The 21,831-nt window shown below is 40.4% G+C and overlaps 1 protein-coding gene across 1 annotated transcript in view; it reads left to right on the top strand.

Annotated features, from left to right (window-relative positions):
- LOC310880763 (uncharacterized protein) overlaps positions 1–21,058 on the top strand; it is a 246,111-nt gene extending 225,053 nt beyond the window's left edge. Inside the window, exons 18-20 of the mRNA XM_083797053.1 lie at positions 10,533–10,636; positions 11,846–11,933; positions 15,620–21,058. Of these exons, the coding sequence (XP_083653179.1) occupies positions 10,533–10,577 (45 nt within the window). The 3' untranslated portion in view covers positions 10,578–10,636; positions 11,846–11,933; positions 15,620–21,058. The remainder of the gene's footprint in view (positions 1–10,532; positions 10,637–11,845; positions 11,934–15,619) is intronic.
- The last annotated feature ends 773 nt before the right edge of the window (positions 21,059–21,831 follow it).

Raw genomic sequence — 21,831 nt, 5'->3', positions numbered from 1 at the left:
TAGGATAAAAACTTGGAAATGAATGCTATGCTTATATTCCAAATGTGTTACAGGTCACATCACTTAAGGAGGAGTCAGAGCCTCTGTCACTCAAATAAGTGATAAATTCAATTGCATCTCTATCTTCATAGCAAGGTTCATGCTTGCTATCTACGAGGATTTACTCCTGGCATCTCATCAGTTTGTGACATTTTCTACGAGGGTCAGTGTGTATGTGTATTTTCAAATAAATAAACATAGGTAAAGGTCAAAGTAGATGGTCCAGAAGCTGTGAATTCACTGGATTAGCTCTTCTGAAAGCTGACAAAGCCATAATACAAAGAATCTGTAGTAATGCTTATGGTTTTTGGCTAAGTTTCCTGATGTCATGAAGCCACCTGTTTTCACTAATGTTCATACACCCTGAAATGCAGCAGGATGGGCTGGGCCAAGACCTGCAGTAGGACAAGAAAGCAGCCACTGAGCAGCAACTACAGGGTAGATTTCCAGTTGCATGCAAGGTGGAAACAAGTTTCCATCTTCCCTTGGAGACAACCTCAGCATTTTTCTTCTGTTTTGATCATTTTCTGTACTAATTTCCATCTCTGATACAAAGTCTGATTCAGAGCCTGTGGAAACCTTTCTAGTACTTGTGGTGACCTTAGATTAGACATTACTTGCATGTGTTTATCAGGAAAAAAGCTTATGAAGATTAAATTGGTGCCAAGATTAGCTGATTAGCTGAACAGGTTTTCACTCCAGTATTTACTGAAACCTCTCAAACTACCTGTACAGCATTTAAACAAGGGACAAGCTAACACAGTTCCTAATCCATTTTGGAACAGAGTGCATTTCTATTCTTCTTTCCTGCATATGGGGATTTTTCTGTTCCATTGTTACCTTATCACTAAATATGTGTCCATACTGTTCATTATATTTGTGTTGCAGTCTGATCTTGGGTAATAATTTTTGAGTTGCATTTGAAACAAGAGGTAACTGACCTACCAGGCCTGGAAATGACTGTGGACATGAAAAGGATTGTTTTTCCAAACAGTCCAAACTGAACAGACTTAACCTAGCCACGAGGAATGTGACAGCCCTTTAATTCTGGTGCTTGTAATGAGCTGGCTCTCTGACATCTACTCAATTGGATAGATATACTAAAAAATGAAAGTAGCTTTCCTGAGGTCATGATGACTTATTTAAAGATGGTCCTACTAAGAAGGTTGTAAAAGTGGCCTGGGAGGTGGTAACGTTAGCTCTTTTGGACTATTGCACAGCCACATTTATCCTTTAATGATTCCTGTGTTTTCCAAACCTGTGTGCACTTAATATTACTTAACAGATATGGGAGTGTTCACTGGACATTTATTCAGCAAATAAAATATTTTTAATAGCTGTGGTATAAAACTTTAAGCAAATGAGTTTCCCCAATAATATTCTCTTCTACAAAGTAGATATTCTCAAATAGTGCACATTAAATTTTTGACTACAGATATCACCTTTAATGTATGCTTCGGTGGCTGCTGGGGGCTGAAAAAAATCATTACTAATTGATATGCCTTAATGGCCTGAGAGCTTTCAGAGCTGGATGAGCCCAAGAGAAACGCTGAGAGGTAGATATTTGATTCTAATTATGCCTGAGTAGGTACAAGCAAAAAGTAGAACCATCATGACAGTTATATCATTGTCAAATTGCTATACCTCAGGTTTTCTACTAATTTGACACAATTACAAAACATTGCTTCAATGAACCCATGAAAGGCGAAGTTAGATAAAGGATGGAAGCATAAAAAAAGAAGTCTCTGCTGGTATCTGTATTTGCTAAGACAGCCACTGGAGAGAAGAGGGGTCTGGGATTTGTAAACGATCTGCTAATTAGCTCGTGGCTTTATTTTATTCCATCCCATGTCCTGAACATCTAGTATGTTTTTAAGAATACAGCAGCTATGAAATTCTCGTCTAGCTGTGATGCTGTAGCAGGTGTGCAGTGGGTGCATTTGTTTCCCATCCTGGCTGCACTGATCCCTGTCACCTAACGCTGCGCTCCACACACCATGCACTGAATGTGAGTGATGGTGAACAATTAACCAAATATTTCTGGTTACTTTTTTTGGGTGTGAACCATTGCTATTTGTAGCCTAGGCTAGATCCCAAGTTATCACAGTTCTCTCATTTACTGAAGAGTTTCTAACAGTCATCAAAGGTAGGTTCTGCTTATTTGCCCCTTGCTGAGAGGGGAACAGGAGTGGCATTTTCAGGGAGAAGTGGGTTTTAATTGGGGGTCTGCTTTGGCATCAGGGTTCAGGATGTGTGGCTTTTATCCTATTTTCCACCTTTAGTAATTGATGAGACTTAAGGGGAAAAAAAAAGAATATCATTTCTAGTAAATACATACCCTGTGTATGTGAGTGAAACAGGATCAATACATAACCTTCTTTTCTACCTATTTTTATTATTTGCAAAATATAATTGTATTTTATTCAGCAGTAAATGCTGCTTTCCTTTAGGAATGTCTTCAGACGACTCAGAGACTCATTATACAGAGCTAACAAGTCCTGCTTATGCTGTGAAACTGCTGGATCCTGGAAAGGTCTTTTGTAGGCAGCAGTGATGGTGATTAAGAAAAGGATTAAAGAAATTTAGGAAGCAGTATGCAAAAAAATCAGATAGGAAAGAAGAGTCAGAATATACTTTCTTAACTATTGTTTTGATTGTAGGATAAGCGAAGACCAAAGGAAAGGGCCTGATGGAGAGAGAGAGAGAGAGAGAGAGAGAAATGGATGTTCAGAGTAGGATACTGAATGTGCTAGAGGATTATATGACCTCAGGGCAAGGAAAATACAGATTATTTTTGTCTGGATCTGGTAATACTCATGCTGCCTAAATCCAAAGGCTTATGTAACTATCTAAATCCAGATTAATTGTGTTCAGAATTCTTCACGAAACAACAAAAAACATTGTCTGTTTAATGCCTGTTTGCTCTCACTGAGAGAGCAAACTGAACAGAGATTTTATCTTATGAAACATAGAGTGGAAGGACATAATCAATAGGTTAGTTTTGTAAACTTAAATCTGATTTATGTGCATTCATGAGAAAGCCCAGAGGGCCAATTTCCTTGTAGATTTAGGAAGTCGCACTATGAGAAATGGTGAGACTCTTTGAAATTTGTCTTGAAATGCCACTTTATGCAGGAATCAATTTCCCCAACTGAGGTAGAGGAGACTTTTGGAATTCTAGGAAATTTCTCCCCTGCTGTGACTTGGGTGTTATGGATTGCCAGAGAAGAGGAATCTGCCACTAAAGGCGACTTTATGGTGTTTTACAATGAAATTGGTCACCTCAAAAGAGGAGAGGAGTGAGTAGGTGGACCTTGGTGGTGGACCTTGTACCTGTGTGCTTGGGAAGCAAAAATGAGTGTTTGTGTGGGCTCTCCTGATATTTGATCATGAGAGGAAAGCTGCATTTACAAGGAAGGTATCACACACTGAGCATCTATGGTTGTTCACCTTAAAAAATATCTGCAAGGGATCCAAACTGGTGTACAGGAGAGTTTAATACAGTGATAGGTGCGGATTTGTAGACTACTCTGTGTGTTTCTGCAACACCTTTAATACCTTCTTGTTAAATTCTGTATCATGGATGATCAAAAGAATACTTCTGATAAATTAATGACACGGTGGTGATAGATCTCAGTTCTATCATGTTCTTTGTGGAGGAAGATGAGATGACTAAGACAAGCAATGTTCTCTACAGGGTGAGTGGGAACAGGCTTCTCTGTTGGTGTAGACTTACCTACATGCCTGAGAAGCTGATGTTGTCCTATTTGTTGACTTAGTACAATTTACACTTGTCCTGGGTGGGTGTAAATATAAGAAAAAAAAAAAAAAGAATGCAGAAAATCAGGATTGTTGCCTTCTGGTTAAGATACTTTGCAGTGATTTTTAATGTTTTGGTGTGGATTTACTGATATCTTGTCCTGTTTCTGGCATTTATTGACTCGCTTGTGTTCACTGAATCCAATTTACAGCACTTCATATGGCCAGAACATAGCAGTAAATCTAGTGCATTAAATCAGTGAGTTGGATTTTGTTCCTTATTAAACCAACAAATCCGGATTAATTCCGGTTTTTGAAAGTGTTTATATTAAACAAAAGACCAGTTAGCCCCGTATCTAGAAAATGTCTTTTGATTGCTTGTATAAATGGAGACCTTTTCTCTCCCAAAGGCCAGCTAGAATGTCTCCTGCAGAATATGTGTGTGTGTGTGTATACATACATTTCTCTCCCTCTCTCAGATGGATATTATTATAACTGTTGTAGCCAAATTCTTTCAGTAACTGCTCTAGATTTTTTTTTATTATGGTCTACGTGGATTAGAAAGTGATGGAAAGCTTCATTGTCATAGCACCACATTGATATGTGGCCATCCCTCTGTTTTTCAAATCACATAAGCTTTTTTTTTTTCCCAAGTACAGTCTAGTTTGAGGTATTACCATTAAAAAAGAAAAAAAAAGGAAAAAAAATGATAAGGTTGTTGTGGATAGGAGTTGTGCTTGATGGTGTGGGTGGAGGTGTTTGAAGTGCTAATTTTTTTCCCTGGGATGCTGGTGTGACAGAGAAGGTGTCAAGTTTTTGATAACTGGGAACTGCAAAGCAAATGCGAATTTCATCTGTGTTTGGGTTGATTGTATCATTTTTACTGTCATCCCAGATTCTTCTCTTTCTTTCTTCATTCTGACATTCAGATGGTTTGCCAACAATTTACATTACGTGCCCTCTTGGGAGGGTGTCAGCTTTCGTTAAGATAGCTGCAGTGTGTGTGTAATGTGCTGATTTTCCTCTTTAAATTAGATACCCACCGCAAAACTAATTTCTGTTAATTGAGGCTATTTTTCAGTTGCAGTTTATTTTCGTAATGCAGGGAGAAACAAAACCTGTCTTTTATGGCTTGAAAAATGCTTTGTATTTGTCAAATGTTGCTCTGTCACATATTTGCTCTGTCAAATGTTATGTGTATGTAGCTACTCTGTTTACAACAATCTTCTAAATCACTTCTTCAGTGTTCAACCCATGTTGATCTTACTTCCCAAAATATTTGCTAAATGAAACATACTGTTTATAGAGAGTTGCTCCAAAACATGTGGATTCAATTTATTTCTGGGCAATTTGGAGCTTAGTTGCTTTCAGGAAACATAAAGTGTATAAAGCTCCCAAAGCCTGGGTGTGAATCAGTTGTTTCTAAAATCACTGTCAATATCAGCAGGGCAAGGTGGAAAAGCTGTTACTAAAAGCTGTATCCATATGATCTTTCCTAAGGAGCTATATGTAGAAAACCCTCTTTCAATCACTTAGGTACCATTAAGGTCATAAATATGGAGGTTACCTTAATGACACTGCACATTTTCTAGGGGAGATGGAGTAAGCCATTCATAGAAATATCTTGCCAACCATCTTGAACAGATCATCAGCCCATAATCTGGTTTGTCTGTCAGAGAGGAAAAATATAAACAAGGACCACGGGACAAACCTTTTTTGTATCGTAAGAACCTGTCTTAAATTCTACCAGTCACTTCTTGTCTTTAATCCTGTGTTGCTTGACTGCCTGGGAAGTGAAATTCTGCATGATGTGAAAGGGACCTGTTGGTTTAGTATTTGGTTGGTGTAGGTAGCTAACCTCTCCACAGGTCCAGGGAAGAATGGAGGAGATGTGTGTTAGCCCCTTTAAAAATAATTCTCACTGGGTGTATATGAAATACATGCATGAATTCTCACCAGGTATATATGAAATGTATGCATGTAACTGGGTAATACACAGCCTTTTCCCAGGATACCAAAGAAACTGAACTATGACAACAAATAAAACTCCCTTGCCAAGTTGAAGTCTCCTTCCATAGAAGAGTAAATCCTAAACTGAGCATTACTCCTAATGAGAAAATGGTGCTGAGTACAGACTTGTGTCACCACACCAAAGGGCAGCAGGGACAATACCATCTCCTGGTGAGTTAATACATTGATTTCCTTGGTAGGAGCCCATTAGATACTGCCTTGGCTGGGATGTGAAATCTGTGTCGAATATTGCCCCTGGAAAACTGTAAAAATAATTGGCGTTTTGTCTTGTGGACAACAAGACAGTGCATTGAGGTCACTGGCAAGATCAGTCCAGTGAAGGCAGATCAGGCACCCCAGAGGGTGGCAAACCTTCACCTGCTTTTGTGGGCTCAGCCCTATTGCTGCCTCACCTGCCAGCAAACTGTGGACCAGGCACGGAGCTGGACCAAGGGGCTGCCACAGGAGGACTGCCTCTCCCTGAAAACAGAGGTACTAATGGTACGGAGCTGCACATGGGGTGGTACATCAACAGATAGGTAACGTACTTTGAGCCCTGCAGACCAAAAGATCTATTACAGTGATTTTTTTTTTTAAAGGTTTTCAACAGAACATGTTTAATGTATACTATGGCATGGATTTTCCTGATGTTGCATTCTTTTCCTAAGAACTGATTGTCAAATTCTGCGTAAGGATGTTTGTCATTGCATGCAGCAAATACATACAGAAAGTCACAAATGTCATCACGCTGTTTTTTCCTTCAGTTGTGTATATTCTGGACATGCCTGCAGAGTGCCCACTAATTAGAGTAGAAAATGTTAAACTGATTATGATCATTATAGGTGAAAATGTCGTCTTCTGTCAGCTGCAGAAAAGATTAACTTCTTTTTAATAAATTTATTAAAGTTCTGCACAATTTCTTATGCTATTTACTTAATTATACATCACAATTAGGTAATTACATGTCATAACGTTGTGATTATGTGTATTTGCTTGAAATGTACAATTAGATGCAATTACACACTAAGAAAATGGGAAAAAAAATTTAAGGGCTAAGCTAGATAACTTGGAAAATTTGGAACCCATTAGCACTGAAACATTTACTCCATCTTGCCAAACAGGGAGGACAGATGTAGGTGGCTGTGATTCAAGGTGCTCCTCACTGACATGCAGTGACATGAAAATGTCTTGGCAAAAAAAAAAAATAAAATCCATTTACAAAGATATTCTGGAGACCGCGATTTGATTGTTTCATTATCTGCGTGTGAAAATTTAGGTACGATCTGAACAAGTCTCATCTTGCCCAGGAAAAAGAAAATATCCCTATGTACTCGTGGTGTTAGTAATATCATGCAGAGCCAAGATTGCAGAAACCAGGTGACATTTTTAAGCAATGTTAGTTTTTTCTTTCTTTAGTTCCACTTCTGTATCCTAACAGCCCCAAGGCTAGACGTTTTCCACAGCTCTGTGCAGCCCTGAACAACAGAGTTGCATTTTGTTCTTTCCTCCGCTGAAGCCTAGGATTTTCCCACAGGTACGAGTCTTCAGCTACTGGACGTTTGAGAAAAACATCCAGCATGATGCAGTTTGCACTAAACTTGTAAGGACTGGCTACTTGGTAGCCGTGTTGATAAATCATCCAAGTGAAACTTGGTTTATATTTTCATTTGATCACTGGTCTCTAGTCTCCTTCAGTTTTCTTGCTGTGTCTTTTCCCCCTTTATGGCAGCAGGACTGAGTCGAGAGCTATGGGATTAATAAAATGGTATTCACGTTGTTTGGCATCAACCTGCAATCCTTCTACTCATGCTCTTATTGCTGATATGCTTTAACCCTGTCACAGAAGGACCCACTGTACCAGCTGGATGGTAGCTCTTCAGTCCCTGCTTTTCCTGCAGATATATCATTTGTGCAGCAATGTGTAGAGAGGCTTAGTGCTTTTAAACACCGTGCATGGCCTTAATAATAGAAGTAGTTAAGGAAAAGCTCAGCCACAGACCTGTTTACTTTCTCCTGTGAAACCTTCCCCTTCCACAAGCCCTGGTGCCTTCTCTCGCAGGTGCAGAAGATGTGGACCTCAGGTCCAAACCGATGTATTTTGGTGATCTCTTTGGTCATGAGGGGCTTTGCTTTAACCTTGGTCTCTAAATGAAGGTTATATCAAACAGAGTCAGGCTTTGCAGAGGGTATTTAAAACCATTCAAAGGACTTGCAGAAATAGTCAAGAGAAGTGAAAAGCCAAGAAAAGAGTAAACCCTTATGTATGTCTGTTTTCTTACTGCTTTTTGAGCGTCTTGTGGGTGGTGTCTTTTATGCACTATAGGCCCCTTTACTTCTCTCTGCATCAACAGTTGGTGGATTTTTCTTTCAATTTGATGGAAATCTGCAAATACCATTCTTCTAGTTTGTCTATTCTCACCAAGTTCCTTTTCCCTCAGGGAATGATTCCCTCTTTGTTATCCCATCTCTGTCATGATCTTTTCCCTCCCCCGAGCTCCACAGCTACTTGAGGAGTACTTTCATTAATACATTGCTTTCTCCATTTTTTTACTCTTTTCTGTTGACCAAGAACAAATTTTCCTGGGGCTGTCCTTGTTGTTTCCACAGAATAGGTCTGGAACAGGCAGGATACCGATCGCTGGAATAAAAAAAAACTAATTCTAACCAAAACACCGTGTTAAAAACTACTTGTATTTAGCCATAATTTACAGACCTCACACGCTTCCACTGTTATCAGCAATCTATTTATTATGATGAAATAAGTAGTATAAAAATTATTCTGCAAGAAAAATCTGTATTATTTTAATTATTTTCTAGGTTAGTTTTGATTACATTTGATCAGTGCTAGCTGCTTTGTAGTCGAATAATGTATTCCACAATTACATCCTCATTTTCTGTTTTCTAAAGGACTGAAACTGCTTTTTAAATCAACAGGAGACTAGAGAGAACAAAAAAATAAAGGACTGAACCCAACATCTGGAAAATTTTCTGCTATCTTGCCTTCATAAATAGGAAGCTCAGATACATATTCTTCTGATGGTTCCCATGGTGAGCACATCAATGTTTGTATCAAGAAAATCATCAACAGTTTTGAGCTGATGGATGTTCGAAACTTCAGTAGTTCAAAGCCTACCCAAACTTGCTAGATATGTCACAGCATAAAACCTGCACACAAAGTGATAGGCATTAAAGAGTTTTTTCAAGCCAGCTTTTATTGCCTTGCGACAAGAGTCTTAGAAACGCACTAGGACATGGCAGACATGTTCTAGTAAAAGACAATACATTTTATTAATATTGTGGAGTCCCCCCAAAATGAATTTCAACTGCTGTGGCTGTGCAGCAGAAGTGGGGAGGAGCTGGATAATGTGCCTGGTGCTTAAAATATTAGAAGAAGGAGGTGCCTGCCCCCAATCCCTTCAATGCTTAAAAATTATCTAAAGATGCCGCCGGCATCTCATTGAAGTGGAGGTGCTGGGAAATGTCTGAATGTGACATTTTACAATATTTTGCACAAACTGAACATGTGGTGCTGTTAATGACTCAGACTTGTATGTGTGCTTTGTATATGGATAAAGGAATTAACTGTGTTGTTAACTACATGGTAGAAGATGATCGTCAATAGGAAAATGAATGATTTCATCCTGAAGGAACTAGCTGAATGTTTTTAAATGAGTAAGTTCCAAGCTACTGAAACAGTTCTGGGCTCTTTGATGAGCAAAATAATGCATTTACTGATGCACAGTGCAGTTTTTAATATACCTCTGGTACTTCCCAGAATAAGGAAACTTGCATGGCAATACAGTGCAAAGCCTTGGGTTTTGGATGAGTGTGGCCCCTGGTGCTGGAGAAAGGTTTTCGGGCCAGCAGGTATGGTCAATTGTGAGGCATGTGGGATTTGGAGTGGGACTTGGTCCCTGGAGACCTGGTGTGCTCCTGGGACAGAGATTCCTCGAGGTGGTGCAGACCCTAATGGAAGCAGCTGCCAACAGGCAGAAAAGCCACATGGATAAAACAGATTTTGCCTGGGTTGAGAATAGAGCGCTTCTAGCTTCTGAGACCAGGGATACTCCTTTTACCACCTACCCTGTGATTTTATAATTGTTTTACCCTTTGTCCTGTACTTTCTGAGCAACAGTGTTTTTCCCCATTTGTTTTCCAGCTCCCTTAGTTCCTCACTTAGACTGACCATTAATATTCTTATTGTTATAAGCACAGAAATCAAGGTAGTTCTTTAGAACATTGTCAGAATGCTCTTGCCTTGCTCTTCCAGAATAAGTCACAGGCTAGGTATGCTTCCAGCAATGGGGAGAAAGTGAAGCTATTCATAGCCAAGCACATCTCCATTTCAGAAGGACTGGAAGATGAAACAATTCATAATTTCCTTTCCTCTTCAGTGTTCTTCAAAGAGTTTGGAAGACTGTGATTTCTTGAACCTTTAAATTTAAGACAAAGAAATCATGTCTACAGCACAAGTTTAAAGTCTTTTCATCTCTCACAATTATTATTATTATTTTTAAGATCTATTCCTTTTCTCAGATCTGAGAAACTAATACTTAGCTGAGAATTCTTGTCTTGGCAAATGTGTCATGCTGTCTGCCAATTCTCTGTTCTAGGCAAAGCAATTTAGGATTTTATTTTTATTTTTTAAACATCAGCTCTGTTTCAGAAGTTTTGGATATTGTGTGTCCTATTTCAGATATTTCAGATTTCATTTTTTTTTACAGATGCTACAGGGGCCTCAGATCCCAAGATCGTGGATGGAGTATTAAATGTTCAGCATCTGTGAAAAGTCAGGCATCACAGAGAATTTTGACCTTCTGACTCCCCAGTATGTATTTGAAACAAAAATGGGAGGTTGAAAAAAAATCTTTTTTTTTTTCTTTTAAAAGTAGATTTTAGAGATTCCAGATAATCCTGTGGTGATTTATATGAAGTAGATATTTGTTCATCACTTTATGCATTATAGAAATAACAGCAGTGGAAATAACAATGAAATTTATCCTGGTGTTGTCTTGCAATAATATTGAGAATTGTATTTATTACCTCTGGCAAATGGCTGCATTCTGCACTTGTTTGGCTGACACAGGTATAATATGCAAGAAAAAAGGAAAGGACTCTTTCATTATTCTAGGACATTAGTTGAAAATCTCTTTTCCTAAGAGCTTGTAATGTACTTTTAAATAATCTATGCACGGCTATTGTGAGTCAATCAGAAAATCTTACGTTGTCCTGCTAAGTCCTGCACAACAAGATTTGTGCATCTTGAAGTCTAAATCAAAGGTTAATCCATACTTGGCTATTTGAGAGAGCTAAAACACCGTAATTCATTTTCATCATGGATTAAACCCGCTGAGCAGAGTAACCAGTATGTTACTGAAATCTGGTTTTTCTTTTCCATTAGCTCTGACAACACAAGGACCAGTGCGAGGTGTCAGGTGTTTTCAGCCGATTCTGGTTTGTGACATAAATGTTAAACAGGGCTCAGTGAGCACCTACGGGTTATTAGCACAAAGCCCAGTGTCAAGAATGGTGGGGTCTGTGCTCACTTAATTTACATGAGGATATTTAGGATCTATTTGTTGTCAGATTGCACTTCCATTTTCCCAAGAAATGTATGTTTATGTTTAACATTTGTCTATAGGTGGCAGCAACTCCAATGCTTTTATAGGCTGCAATTAAACCCAGAAAGTTGTGCAAGGAAAGTTTAGTGGTTTGGTGTGCTCTGATTTCATTGCTGCCTCACCTCGGAGGCTGCAGTGGAGAGGTAGGGAAGCTATGTAAAAATTGAGTGATCTTTCAATTAACTGGAAAGCTTTTGTATCCTGAGCCAAAAGGCAATGACTTCTCTCTCTTCCATGACTTCTGATTAGCCTCAGCTGATAGGAGCATTTAAGCGTCTATTTATAACTTTATTCTCACTTGTGTTTGGAGTTAGATGGTAAAATTGTTAACGTGATAATATCAAGTGAATGCTGTTCAAATCTGAATTTTGATGTACTTGGGTATTTGTGCAAGTAATGCTCTGTCTTGACTTTAGTTTGGACTTGAAGCTAAGTAACCGAGAAGCAAAGATTAATGATCCCCCGCTGCCCTAAGCAGGATCGCCGAAGGCCTGCTGCTGGGAGGTGGGTGAGCACGTGTAGCCATGGAGCATAATAGGAAATGGGGCACAGTTCCTTTTTGCTTTTGAAACATATAAGTGGATAACGTTGAAAGCTGAAAGAAACTTTGGGGGATTGTAGCTGCTGTTGTCTTTATTGTCTGAAGAATTGAATTTAGCATCCGGACTCCATTGTGCCCAGCAGCGAACAACCGGGGGCACGTTCAGGCTCAGCAGTTTTGTGCTCAGCTGTTGGTGACCCAGTTCTGGTTGCTTTGGTCCTTTGAGTTTCTTCCTGCAAACATTCTGCTCTGCAAGGGGAGAGTATTGCTGCTGCCCAGCTTCAGTTGGCTGCCTTAAGGGGATGCCTACATAGTCAGTGGAGGAAGATGCTGTGGCTGTTTGGATAACTTACTCTGTTCTTAACCTCTCTAAAACATGTTAACTTGCTCCCTCCTCAGCCTTGCAACCTCCTCCAGAGCAGCATTGGGTGCTACAAGCACTCTTCTGTGAATGGAACTGAAATCCTGCTTTTATCTAAAAAAAAGCATGTCGTGGTCATGTTAAAATCCATCCTGATGCTGGAAAAACCCAAATCCTCACAATGCCCCTCCCAAAACGAATCACTGGGGAAACTGAAATAGTTTCTATTTGTCTGTGTTTAACTGTGCATCAGCTGGCAGCTATTTTCTCATCTGCCTGCCCAAAATGTTAAGTGCCTTCCGCATGGTAAGAGCTCTGTACGGCGGTGAGGAGCAGCTCGGCGCAGGCATGGACATAGGCAAAGGGTACCCGAGACCCCAGGAGCTTGCTGCTCCCATTGCTGGCTGGGGACACTGCTCACTGACTGGGGGCTGCGATCCTCGTGTTCTCTGAGGGTGATGTGGAAGATAGTGCACGACATGAAGGGCATGAGAGAAGGAGGCATCCTATATAGATTTATTTTAAAATTCCTCGTGGTTGCCTGAAGTTGCTAGGAAAGCAGATGGATAATGATAGCCCTGGGGACTTCTTTCCTGATTTTTCAATGAGATATTTTTTGACTGAAAGAGTTTAATATAGCATAGAAAATGTCACTTAACTACAACTTGTTGTTAGTACCCAATGAGACGGACCCAGGCTCTTAAATTAGCCGGCTAAAGGAGGTGCCAAAAGCTGTCATGCAGTGGAAAGGGCAGTTACGGGTGGCAGAGGCACCTTCTGTGGGGAAGGACAGAGCTGGTGAGGGAAAAGCATCTGCTCCGAGTGCCTCCCCAGTGCCCCAGCCCCATTGCCTCCTCTTCCTTGCTCTGCTGGGATGGAGAAGCTTGTGCCCATCTCTTGCTGCCCCTTCCTCTGGGCTCTGTCAGCATCATGGTGGCACTGTGCATGTGGCAGAGGGAAGGAAATACCCAATGGTGAAGTGAGCAGGGGTAGGCAGTGAGCAAGGACTTGCAGAGGCCCCCCTGAACTCTCCTGGGCAGGCAGGAGCTCACACACTGCGCTGGGGCCATAGCACATTGTCCCCAGACCTCTGCTGCCTGCCACGCATGCAGAGCAAGGCACAGATGGTCACGCAGGGCTTTATTTGAAGCTCCCATTGCTAAACCCCCATTAACCCTTCTGGATGGTGGTGCTGGGAACATCCAGTCCTCCAAATTGCCTGATTATGAGAGAGGACAGATATTAGACCTGAAAAATTCCCCTAGTCGTCAGTGTGACAGCAAAAGAGTGTGTTCAGACACTTAAAACCATCATAAAGAATGGCAGACAGAGCTGACCAAGCTCCTTTCAGCCCTGCATGTGCTGATTTGTTTGCTGGCCACTTTGGTTTGCAAGCCCAGTGACCATGAAGAGAGGTCTCTTTCTTTGAAGAGAGCTTGTCCAGCCACCTTCCTCATCTGATTTTCAGCTGTCTTAGCTCTACCACATCAGATGTTTAGTAATGGCAAGATAGGATCCCTTTAGACAAGATCTGAAAGTTCGCAGCTGTAGATAGCTGCGGGAAGTTTAAGCCCCATGCTGCACTAATACATATTTCAGATAAAACACAGAGGTTTTTGTGTGTGTGTGATGCACATACACCCTGTAGCCCCACAGCTGCACATATATATATGTTTAAGGGGGTTGTTACAAGCTGTATCAATGGTTGATGATGACAACTTGTTCCCCATGGTGATAGGATCCTGGGTTTTGGGGCCTGGAGCTGCCCCTGGCTGCGGGTCAGAGGCTGGAGCACACAAGCAGACCTCAGGTCCTTGCACCGTGCTCGGTGCCAGCAGTTGTGTCCGCTCCCGAGCAAACACAATTTTCCCTGTTCTGTCTCTTTCCCAGGTGTGGGATTGTTTGGCACTGTCATAACTTCACCTTGGTTTTGCTCAGCTGTTTGCCTTTACATTTGGCTATTTTCTGATTGCTCGTGTTTCATAGGTTACATGGAATACGAACAGGTTAAAGAGAATGACAGTTGGTTTTGCTTGCAAGTTTTCTCCTTTCTTCTTTCCAGGTTAAGCTGTAAACTTTTTGCCAGAAATGCCATCTTTTAGAAACCCCATATATTATTAGCAGCATTTTGTTCCTGATAAACAAGAGCCACCATGCCTCAGCGAGGGAACAGGCCTGTTCCTCGGGAGCAGAATTGTTGCTAGCTGTGTTTCAGAGGGCATTAAAGCACAGCTGGGAATGGCACACAGCCTGGCAGAGAATAAACAAAGGATCCTCCTGACTCTGCATGAAAAGCATCCATTCACCAGAGCAGCAGACTGCTTGCCACATAAAGCACGGTTACTAATGGCCCTAGAAAGTATTTCCCCAGGGCTTGTTAATGGGACCTCTACACTTGGTGCCACAGCCCAATTTCCATTCATTTCCTCACCTGCTTGTGGAAACACAAACTAGAAATGTCAGAAATTTTCCTCCAGGGCTGTCACTCTCAGCCCTTCTGTGGGGACGCCTTTCTGATTCAGAGGTTAGGTCAATTAATGTTCGTATTGCCACTAATTGCATTGCCCCGAGAGCTACAAGAAAAATCAAGCGGGACGTAGCCACAATTATTCCAGGAGCTCTGTGTGACTCGGACAATTTGGAGCATCACAGTCGAGCAAGTTGCTTACCAGCCTTTCTGAGCACACATCCCTCAGATGGAGCGGATGTTGTGCTCTGAAGGAAGGTCATTTCGGTGTCCGGGGCTTGCACAGAGCAGTCCGCTGCTTTTCTGAACATCGAACCTAGAGAAACCCCATTCATTAGCAGCACAGCCGGCCCCAAGTAACAATGAGGAAGAATTTACGTGCCAGAATGGGCAAAATGGGAAGCATTGAAAGAGTGGCAGGGGCTAATCCTGCTGCCATGCTGGTTATTAGCTATATTAAGGCTGCAGTCATTAAAGCTTTGGACTTCTTCTTCCAATTAGCTCCGAGTGCACTGGGCCTCATTAGTGCCCATGTCCAATAGATAATTGAGCTGTTTTCTTGCACCCAATCACACGACGTAGGAAAACCAAAGGAGAGTTATGAAAGCCGGATGAGTGCGCAGCATGTGAGATTTTTATAGGGAGGAATAATAGCTTCAGTTTTATTTGCCAGTTCATTGCTCAGGGGGAATGTATAGAAATACAGAATGAGCATCAACAAAATAGTGCAGGGAGCAGAAAGCCCTGGCTGTGGGTAATAACCTGTCTGTTGTGTTTTTCTTTTCCTTTTTTTTTTTTTTTTTTTAATGGTGAAATATCAGGACAGTCTAGTGCAAACCGGCCTTCTGATAATGCGCAGTTACGAGATAATAACATCTATTGGTGAAGAGAAGCCAAGGGCCCAGGACAACTTCTCTCCAGTGCAAGCAATTTGTCCGAGGCACCAGCGCAGTCAGAGATAAACAGGATGATCAGGATAAAGGATGAAAGACCAGAATTAAGAAGAAGAAGAAGAAGAAGAAAAAAAAGTGATATTATGGGTCTGAAATAAAGAAACTGTTGATAGGAAAAAATCAGGTATTTTTTTTTCTCCTTAAGATCAGGCAATCTTTACTTGCAGTGTTGTAAAGCAGGGAGTTGTCATCTACGTGGCAAAGGGTTATGATGATCTGACTGAAGACAAATTTGTCTGGGGACAAACAGGGATGCACATGAATATAAAGCAGAGGGAAACATTTTCAGACTCTTATTAAGAAAAACTTCCAACTTAAAATACAGAGAGTGCTGTAGGGACTTCCAGAATCTTGTACTATTTGTAATCTCGCCTTTGAATCACTCACTGGAAGATTTTTAGTGACTTTATAATACTGTTTCTCTCCATCTCTCTCTTGTACAGAGACAGCTGGATGTGCACACACTCTTTCCCATCCACCTAAATACTCCAGACCTGCTTCCCAACTCCTTTCCCGGAGAGGTAAATGTACAAACAGGGGAAGGATATTTATGGTCATTGTCAAACTTGGAACAAATTGGGAAACTGAGATACCTTCAGTGGAGTACAAACATGAAAATGTGAGTTGCAGACACTGCTTTGCTGGACATATCTCATAACCCACGGCCATTCACCAAATGCCAAGGCCATTAGCCAAAGGCAGCTATTTAAGCATTTCAGTTTCTCCAAGTAAAAGGATCACAGTCATTTTCCTAATAGTAAAATGTGCAAATGTAGACTTAGATGATCATTTGGAAGAATGAACATTTTAAAAAAGCTAGAAATAAATTTCATCAATCTAATTGTTCTTTGTAAGAAAAATATCTGTAGTAAAAGATCTGGATAGCCATCAGCTCAGTAAGGTATGAATTACTGGTCTGCTTCAGCACCTCTTATTCTCATAACAGGACTTCACTGAAAATGTCCTTGTGGTTTGCAGTTTTAAGCCACAGGCCCAGGAGCTCCTGAAGCATGCTGTGAGCAAACAGCCCAATGCTGCAGGCATCCCTGGAGCCTTGTTTGTACCTCAGCCTGGACGGGGGGTTCCTGATCATTCCAACAGAGGTAGGCGGCTCAGATGTGTCTTGGAAAGTGAGTCAGGAGATGAAAAGGTTCTCAAATATTTGGCTGTTCTAAATTTCAGTTAGAGTGGGAGCCGTCCCCCTCCTTGCTGCTGCTGGACGTGCTCCAGACTGCAGGATTCCTGCTGCCCCATGTCCCTCTGCAGAGGCCAGGGCACTTTGTACAGTTATCTATTTGTAGATTGGGGTTAAATAAGGATCTTGGCTATAACCTGAGTAGATTTAGCTGTTTTTTTTTTCTTATATCATTTCCTTGTATTTCAAAGAGGAAAATATATTTATATTCTATATCTGAAAATTCGAGATTAAATTGTGCAAATGGCTCTTCACACTTGACAAAAGACCTACAGGGTAATGTAGTAAAGCTTAATATTAACAAAATTACCACAAATTGTGCTAAGAGCATCGTAACTTCAACTAATGTAAAAATAAGTGAGGGATTTCTGGAAAGAAGTATATCAGTGCTTATCTGGAAAAACTAAATGTAAGGAATATATAAGGAAATAAAAACAAAGGGCTTCTTCTGACATTGTCTCACCCTTTTAACGTGATATGACTTTATTATGCATTACAGATAATAAAAGTCTTTGCTATTCCAAAGTGAAGTTTGTTTTTAAAAATACAAATTAAAAAAATAAAAATGTTTGTGTGGTTCCCAAACCCACTGAATTATCTTTTTATCCTTGTGAATTGTTAACTCTTTTATGGCTTTGGTCTAGGTTTCTGTTTCATAGAGCTCTGAAACCCAGAAGTGAGTTCATGCTAGCTCCAGTGTTAGCCTGCTTGGTAGTAAAAAAGGGAAATGAGACTTTTAAAATCTGTTATGGCAATGTAAATCCAGAGGCATAGGATTGAAATCAGTGATATTTTTCAAGGCTTAAATTAGCCTAAATAAGGCCAGAATTTTCCTCCTCGTTTTCATGTACAAGTGAAACACAAGTCCCTCCAGGAGTCCTTACTGCTGCCTGCCTTCTGTCCTAAAAGTTGCTGTTGTGAGCAGCCGTAAAGAGTGAGTAGCTCGTTGTTTAATTATTTAATGATTTAAGGCATAAAATTAGAGAGAAAAACTAAAATAAAAAGGCCAGTTGGTGCTTTGCTGCACTGACTGTAGTGTAACAGTCATACATCCATACATGCCTCAGTGAAAATATTTCTCTGTATGGCTTGTGTAAGTGTGTTGAAGTGTTTTGTTTGGATCAGTCCTGAGAAGAGGAAAACCCAAATAACCCAAAACAAGTTTAGAAGCAGTCTGAAACCACACCACAGAAGGGTGGCCCAGAGAAGCCTCTCATTACTTTTTAATGTTCCTGAGTTAAAAATTAATAATTAATCTTTAAGAACTGTTTACTTCAATACACACACGACTTGAGAGCGTAAACTTCTAATTTGAGTTAGAAGATGTCCTTAGAGTGTAATAGGAACTCAGTACTAGCATTAAAGGGAAATATATGACAGACAGGAAAAAGCTTTGGATTTGTTAGTCATGAAGCTAAGAAAAGAGTTGCTCCGTAAGACGTGCTGAGAACGAGGTGAAATAGGTATTAGTTACGCGTAGTACCGTAAAATTCACTGTTTCTGTTCTACCTTTCAATGGAAGGAAAAGCCTTCACCTCTGCTTGTCAGAACGAGTTTCATGCAGCATGGAAAAGGTCATCTCTCCTTGAGAAAAGGAACATTTCCCACCATCTAGTGAGGGCCATGCTGAAAGTGAAACACAGATAAAACAGGTCTGTTTGTTTGCCCCAGAGTTTGTCAGAGAAGACCTTGCACTGGCTGCTTGGCACCTTTACATGCAGGCACAAAGAATATTAAAAATAAAACAAACCCTCCTAACAGATGTTTTGTCTAGTGATAACTCTGGTTTTTATGCCGTGCAATACATATATATTTGGTATTAGCAATTCAAATAGGAATTGGCTTTTACGTTACAGACAGGTGCTGGCATATAAGAGGAGAGGATGTACTTGCTTAGAAAAGAGTATGCAGCATCTTTTGAAGGAGGTGGCTTTGGTAACATTATTCCTGCATGGCCCTGAAATCCTAGAATTTTTGTCTTTGGAGAAATTTGCCACTGGTATGAGCAAAATGGATCAAAATATCTTAGATTTTTTTCTGCACATTGGAGTCCAAACTGAGAGGTTGGCTATGGGCTATCTCTGCACTGAACCATTTAAAATTCACTTTAATGATCAAAACAAACACTTCCTTCACCACTCCTAAGATGAAGTCTCATCTTTTTAAACCATGATGAGTACTTCAACAGTAGGATCAGACCCTGCTAAATTGTTGGCATCTGTGAATTTAAGGCACTGTTGAAGCTTTCAGCTTTATCCCCTAAAGGGGTCTCATCTTGCACCCCTCGTACACTGAGCATTTTCACTGAAAACCATGTCACAATTGAGGTATAAAACACAGCAAGTCATGTATCTGGATTACCAGATAAATCTTTTTGGCTTGTATTTACTAATACTATTTAGCCATAGCAATGAGGCAAAGGGACACCAATAATTGCAAACTTGAAAGTTTTCCATTTTGAAAAGGCATTTCTATCAGGCAGGCTGGTAGAAAAATATTAATCAGTTAGGACCTTCCCGGGAATTTATTAAGTTTTACATAAGCTGTTATTTCTGTCTAATTATATTATGAATAAACAGCTGCAATGGAGGGATTCAGTCTTCTGAATAAGCACATAACTACATTGTTCACTGTTTTCTGGTCTTTGACAGCTTAGTAGTTAAACTAGATGAACACGGAGTATAGTACATGAAAATGGATTAGAAAGAAATTGATAATGCAGCACATTTTCTCCACTTCCTTCTAAAACGCTTAGAGAAAAACAATCAGTTCTAAAAAACTCTGCCCATGTATTAGTTAATCAATATGAATGTTCAGCCTGCTCCAAGATATTTTAACGCCTGTCAAAGCTAACTCACCAGTGATTGTTCAAATCTTACATGGAAGTGAAAACCACAACAGAAAACCTTTCCCATCTCCAGGGGATTAATTCTGGGGAGAAAGGAAAAAAAAGAAAAAAAAGGTGAATGTGATTCTGGTTACTAGAAATGAGAGGGGGAAGAAAGCTCCAATTCTCAGCTGATCCAATTATTAGAAAAACTATGTGAAAAAAAAAATAGAGCTGGGAGAGTGAGGAATTAAATCATGATTATCTCCCTCTTGTGAGGCAGTGTGAAAATCCACTTTTGCTTGGTTACTCCTGAGGTGCGAGAGGGAAGAAGTCAACGTAAAATGACGCATAGGAGAGGCGCTGGGATGGAGCGCTGCGAGGGAACTCTTTTCCTCTTGCACTGGAAAAACGTCTCTTTCAAGTCCTTTGGTATTATTAATGAACTATGAAACCCTTGTAAAGAACTTGGGTCCACGTGTTGCTGTTACTGCTGCTTGGTGGGGCAGCATAGAGCTATGTTTGCTGAGGGGTTAACAAAAGATCTCTGACATGTATATGCCATTCCTCCCTTCCCATCAAATAGTGAGTTCAATATCTCTTCTCTGTAATTCTCTCTGTTTATAATGCCTACCATGTATTATCTCCTCATAATGTCTATCTTTATTATTTCCTCTCTATAACAATAAATATATTAGTTGGCAGGCTTCATATCTTCTCTCATTCAAATCATATTTTGTTCAAGCATGACAAACAAGTGCAAGGAGTATTTTTCTGAGGTTTTAAAACACACCTATCTGAAATCCATACAGCTCTGTAGATAGAATTTGAAATCAAATGTACCAGCTCTGATACTTTCCCTTTGGAAAGAGAAGTAGGGGGTATTGACACTGGCCTTGACACTGTCGATTTGAATTAATATACTACAGTGCTTTTATGCATGAATTAATGACTTACATGCGACTAAATGAATTTGTGTATATGTTCACATTTACCTTGACTTATTACAGCTGAGAGAAAGGTGAGGTCTGTGCTCTGCCCTTCCCCAAGCTCTTTAGGGACATGGGTAGCCTGTCTGTGTGGTGGCTCCTCTGGGCAGGCCGCTGTTCTGTTTCTGGTGTGCTCCCTGGTGAGGATGATTATTGCTGGATCCTGTGAAAGCAAGGGCTAACTGAGAAGTATGTGTGTCTGCCTGCTCCCTGGGAGGTCACAAATCCAGAATAGCGTGGACTGTGAAAACCATTTAATGTTCTGAAAGAAACTGTCCAGGCAGGAATACTTATAGGTGATGGAGTGCTCTCAGGGCTGACATCCTGACAGTGAGTTCTTCACCACCTGTAAGGTCCTAATCCTCATCCATTAGATTTAAAAAAAAAATAAATATATATTTCTATATGTGCGTGTGCAAATGTGTGTGTGTGTGTGTATATATATATATATAAAAATATGTATATATATTTTCCCCCTAGTGGCTGACAACTCCAACAAGAAGGGAATCAGGCCAGTTGGGTAGCTGCATCCTGGTAGCTGGTTGCAGGGACCTCGTGGTCATGGTAGATGTGTAGCATTGCGTCTTGCTAATAGGTCTGCTTCAATGCTTAGAGTTACTTTTTGTTCAAGTCTTTGCGAGACTGGATTAATTGTTTTATTTATAAATAGATGTGTAGTGATGAAAAATGTCATATCGACAGTACTGAAAACTGATGCATAACTGCCTTTCCTCGAGCACAGCACAAGCAATGCAGACTGCAACCCTGCAGGCATTTTATGGTAAAGCCAAAGATTTCCTTACAGGGATGGAAGGGACTTTTCCCTGTGGGGATTTGTTTTGCATGCTGGGTGAGGCTTAGATTACGTGGACTTGAAGAAGTACAAACCAGAAGAGCTTTGTTTTCTTGCACACCATAGGCATAAATGATTTTCTGACCTCCTCATCAGAACCTCAGCTCCTCTTCCTCATCTGATGAATCTGATAATCAAACTTATACCTATAGTCGTGGATTAAAAAAAAAAAAGGGAGGGGGAGGAAGGGGACAAAGAAACTCTACAGGATCACAG

This window comes from Anser anser, assembly GCF_964211835.1.
Source record: "Anser anser genome assembly, chromosome: 13".
Taxonomy (NCBI): Eukaryota; Metazoa; Chordata; class Aves; order Anseriformes; family Anatidae; genus Anser; species Anser anser.
The sequence above is the reverse complement of the archived record's forward strand: the minus strand, read 5'-3'. Positions and strand labels throughout refer to the sequence as shown.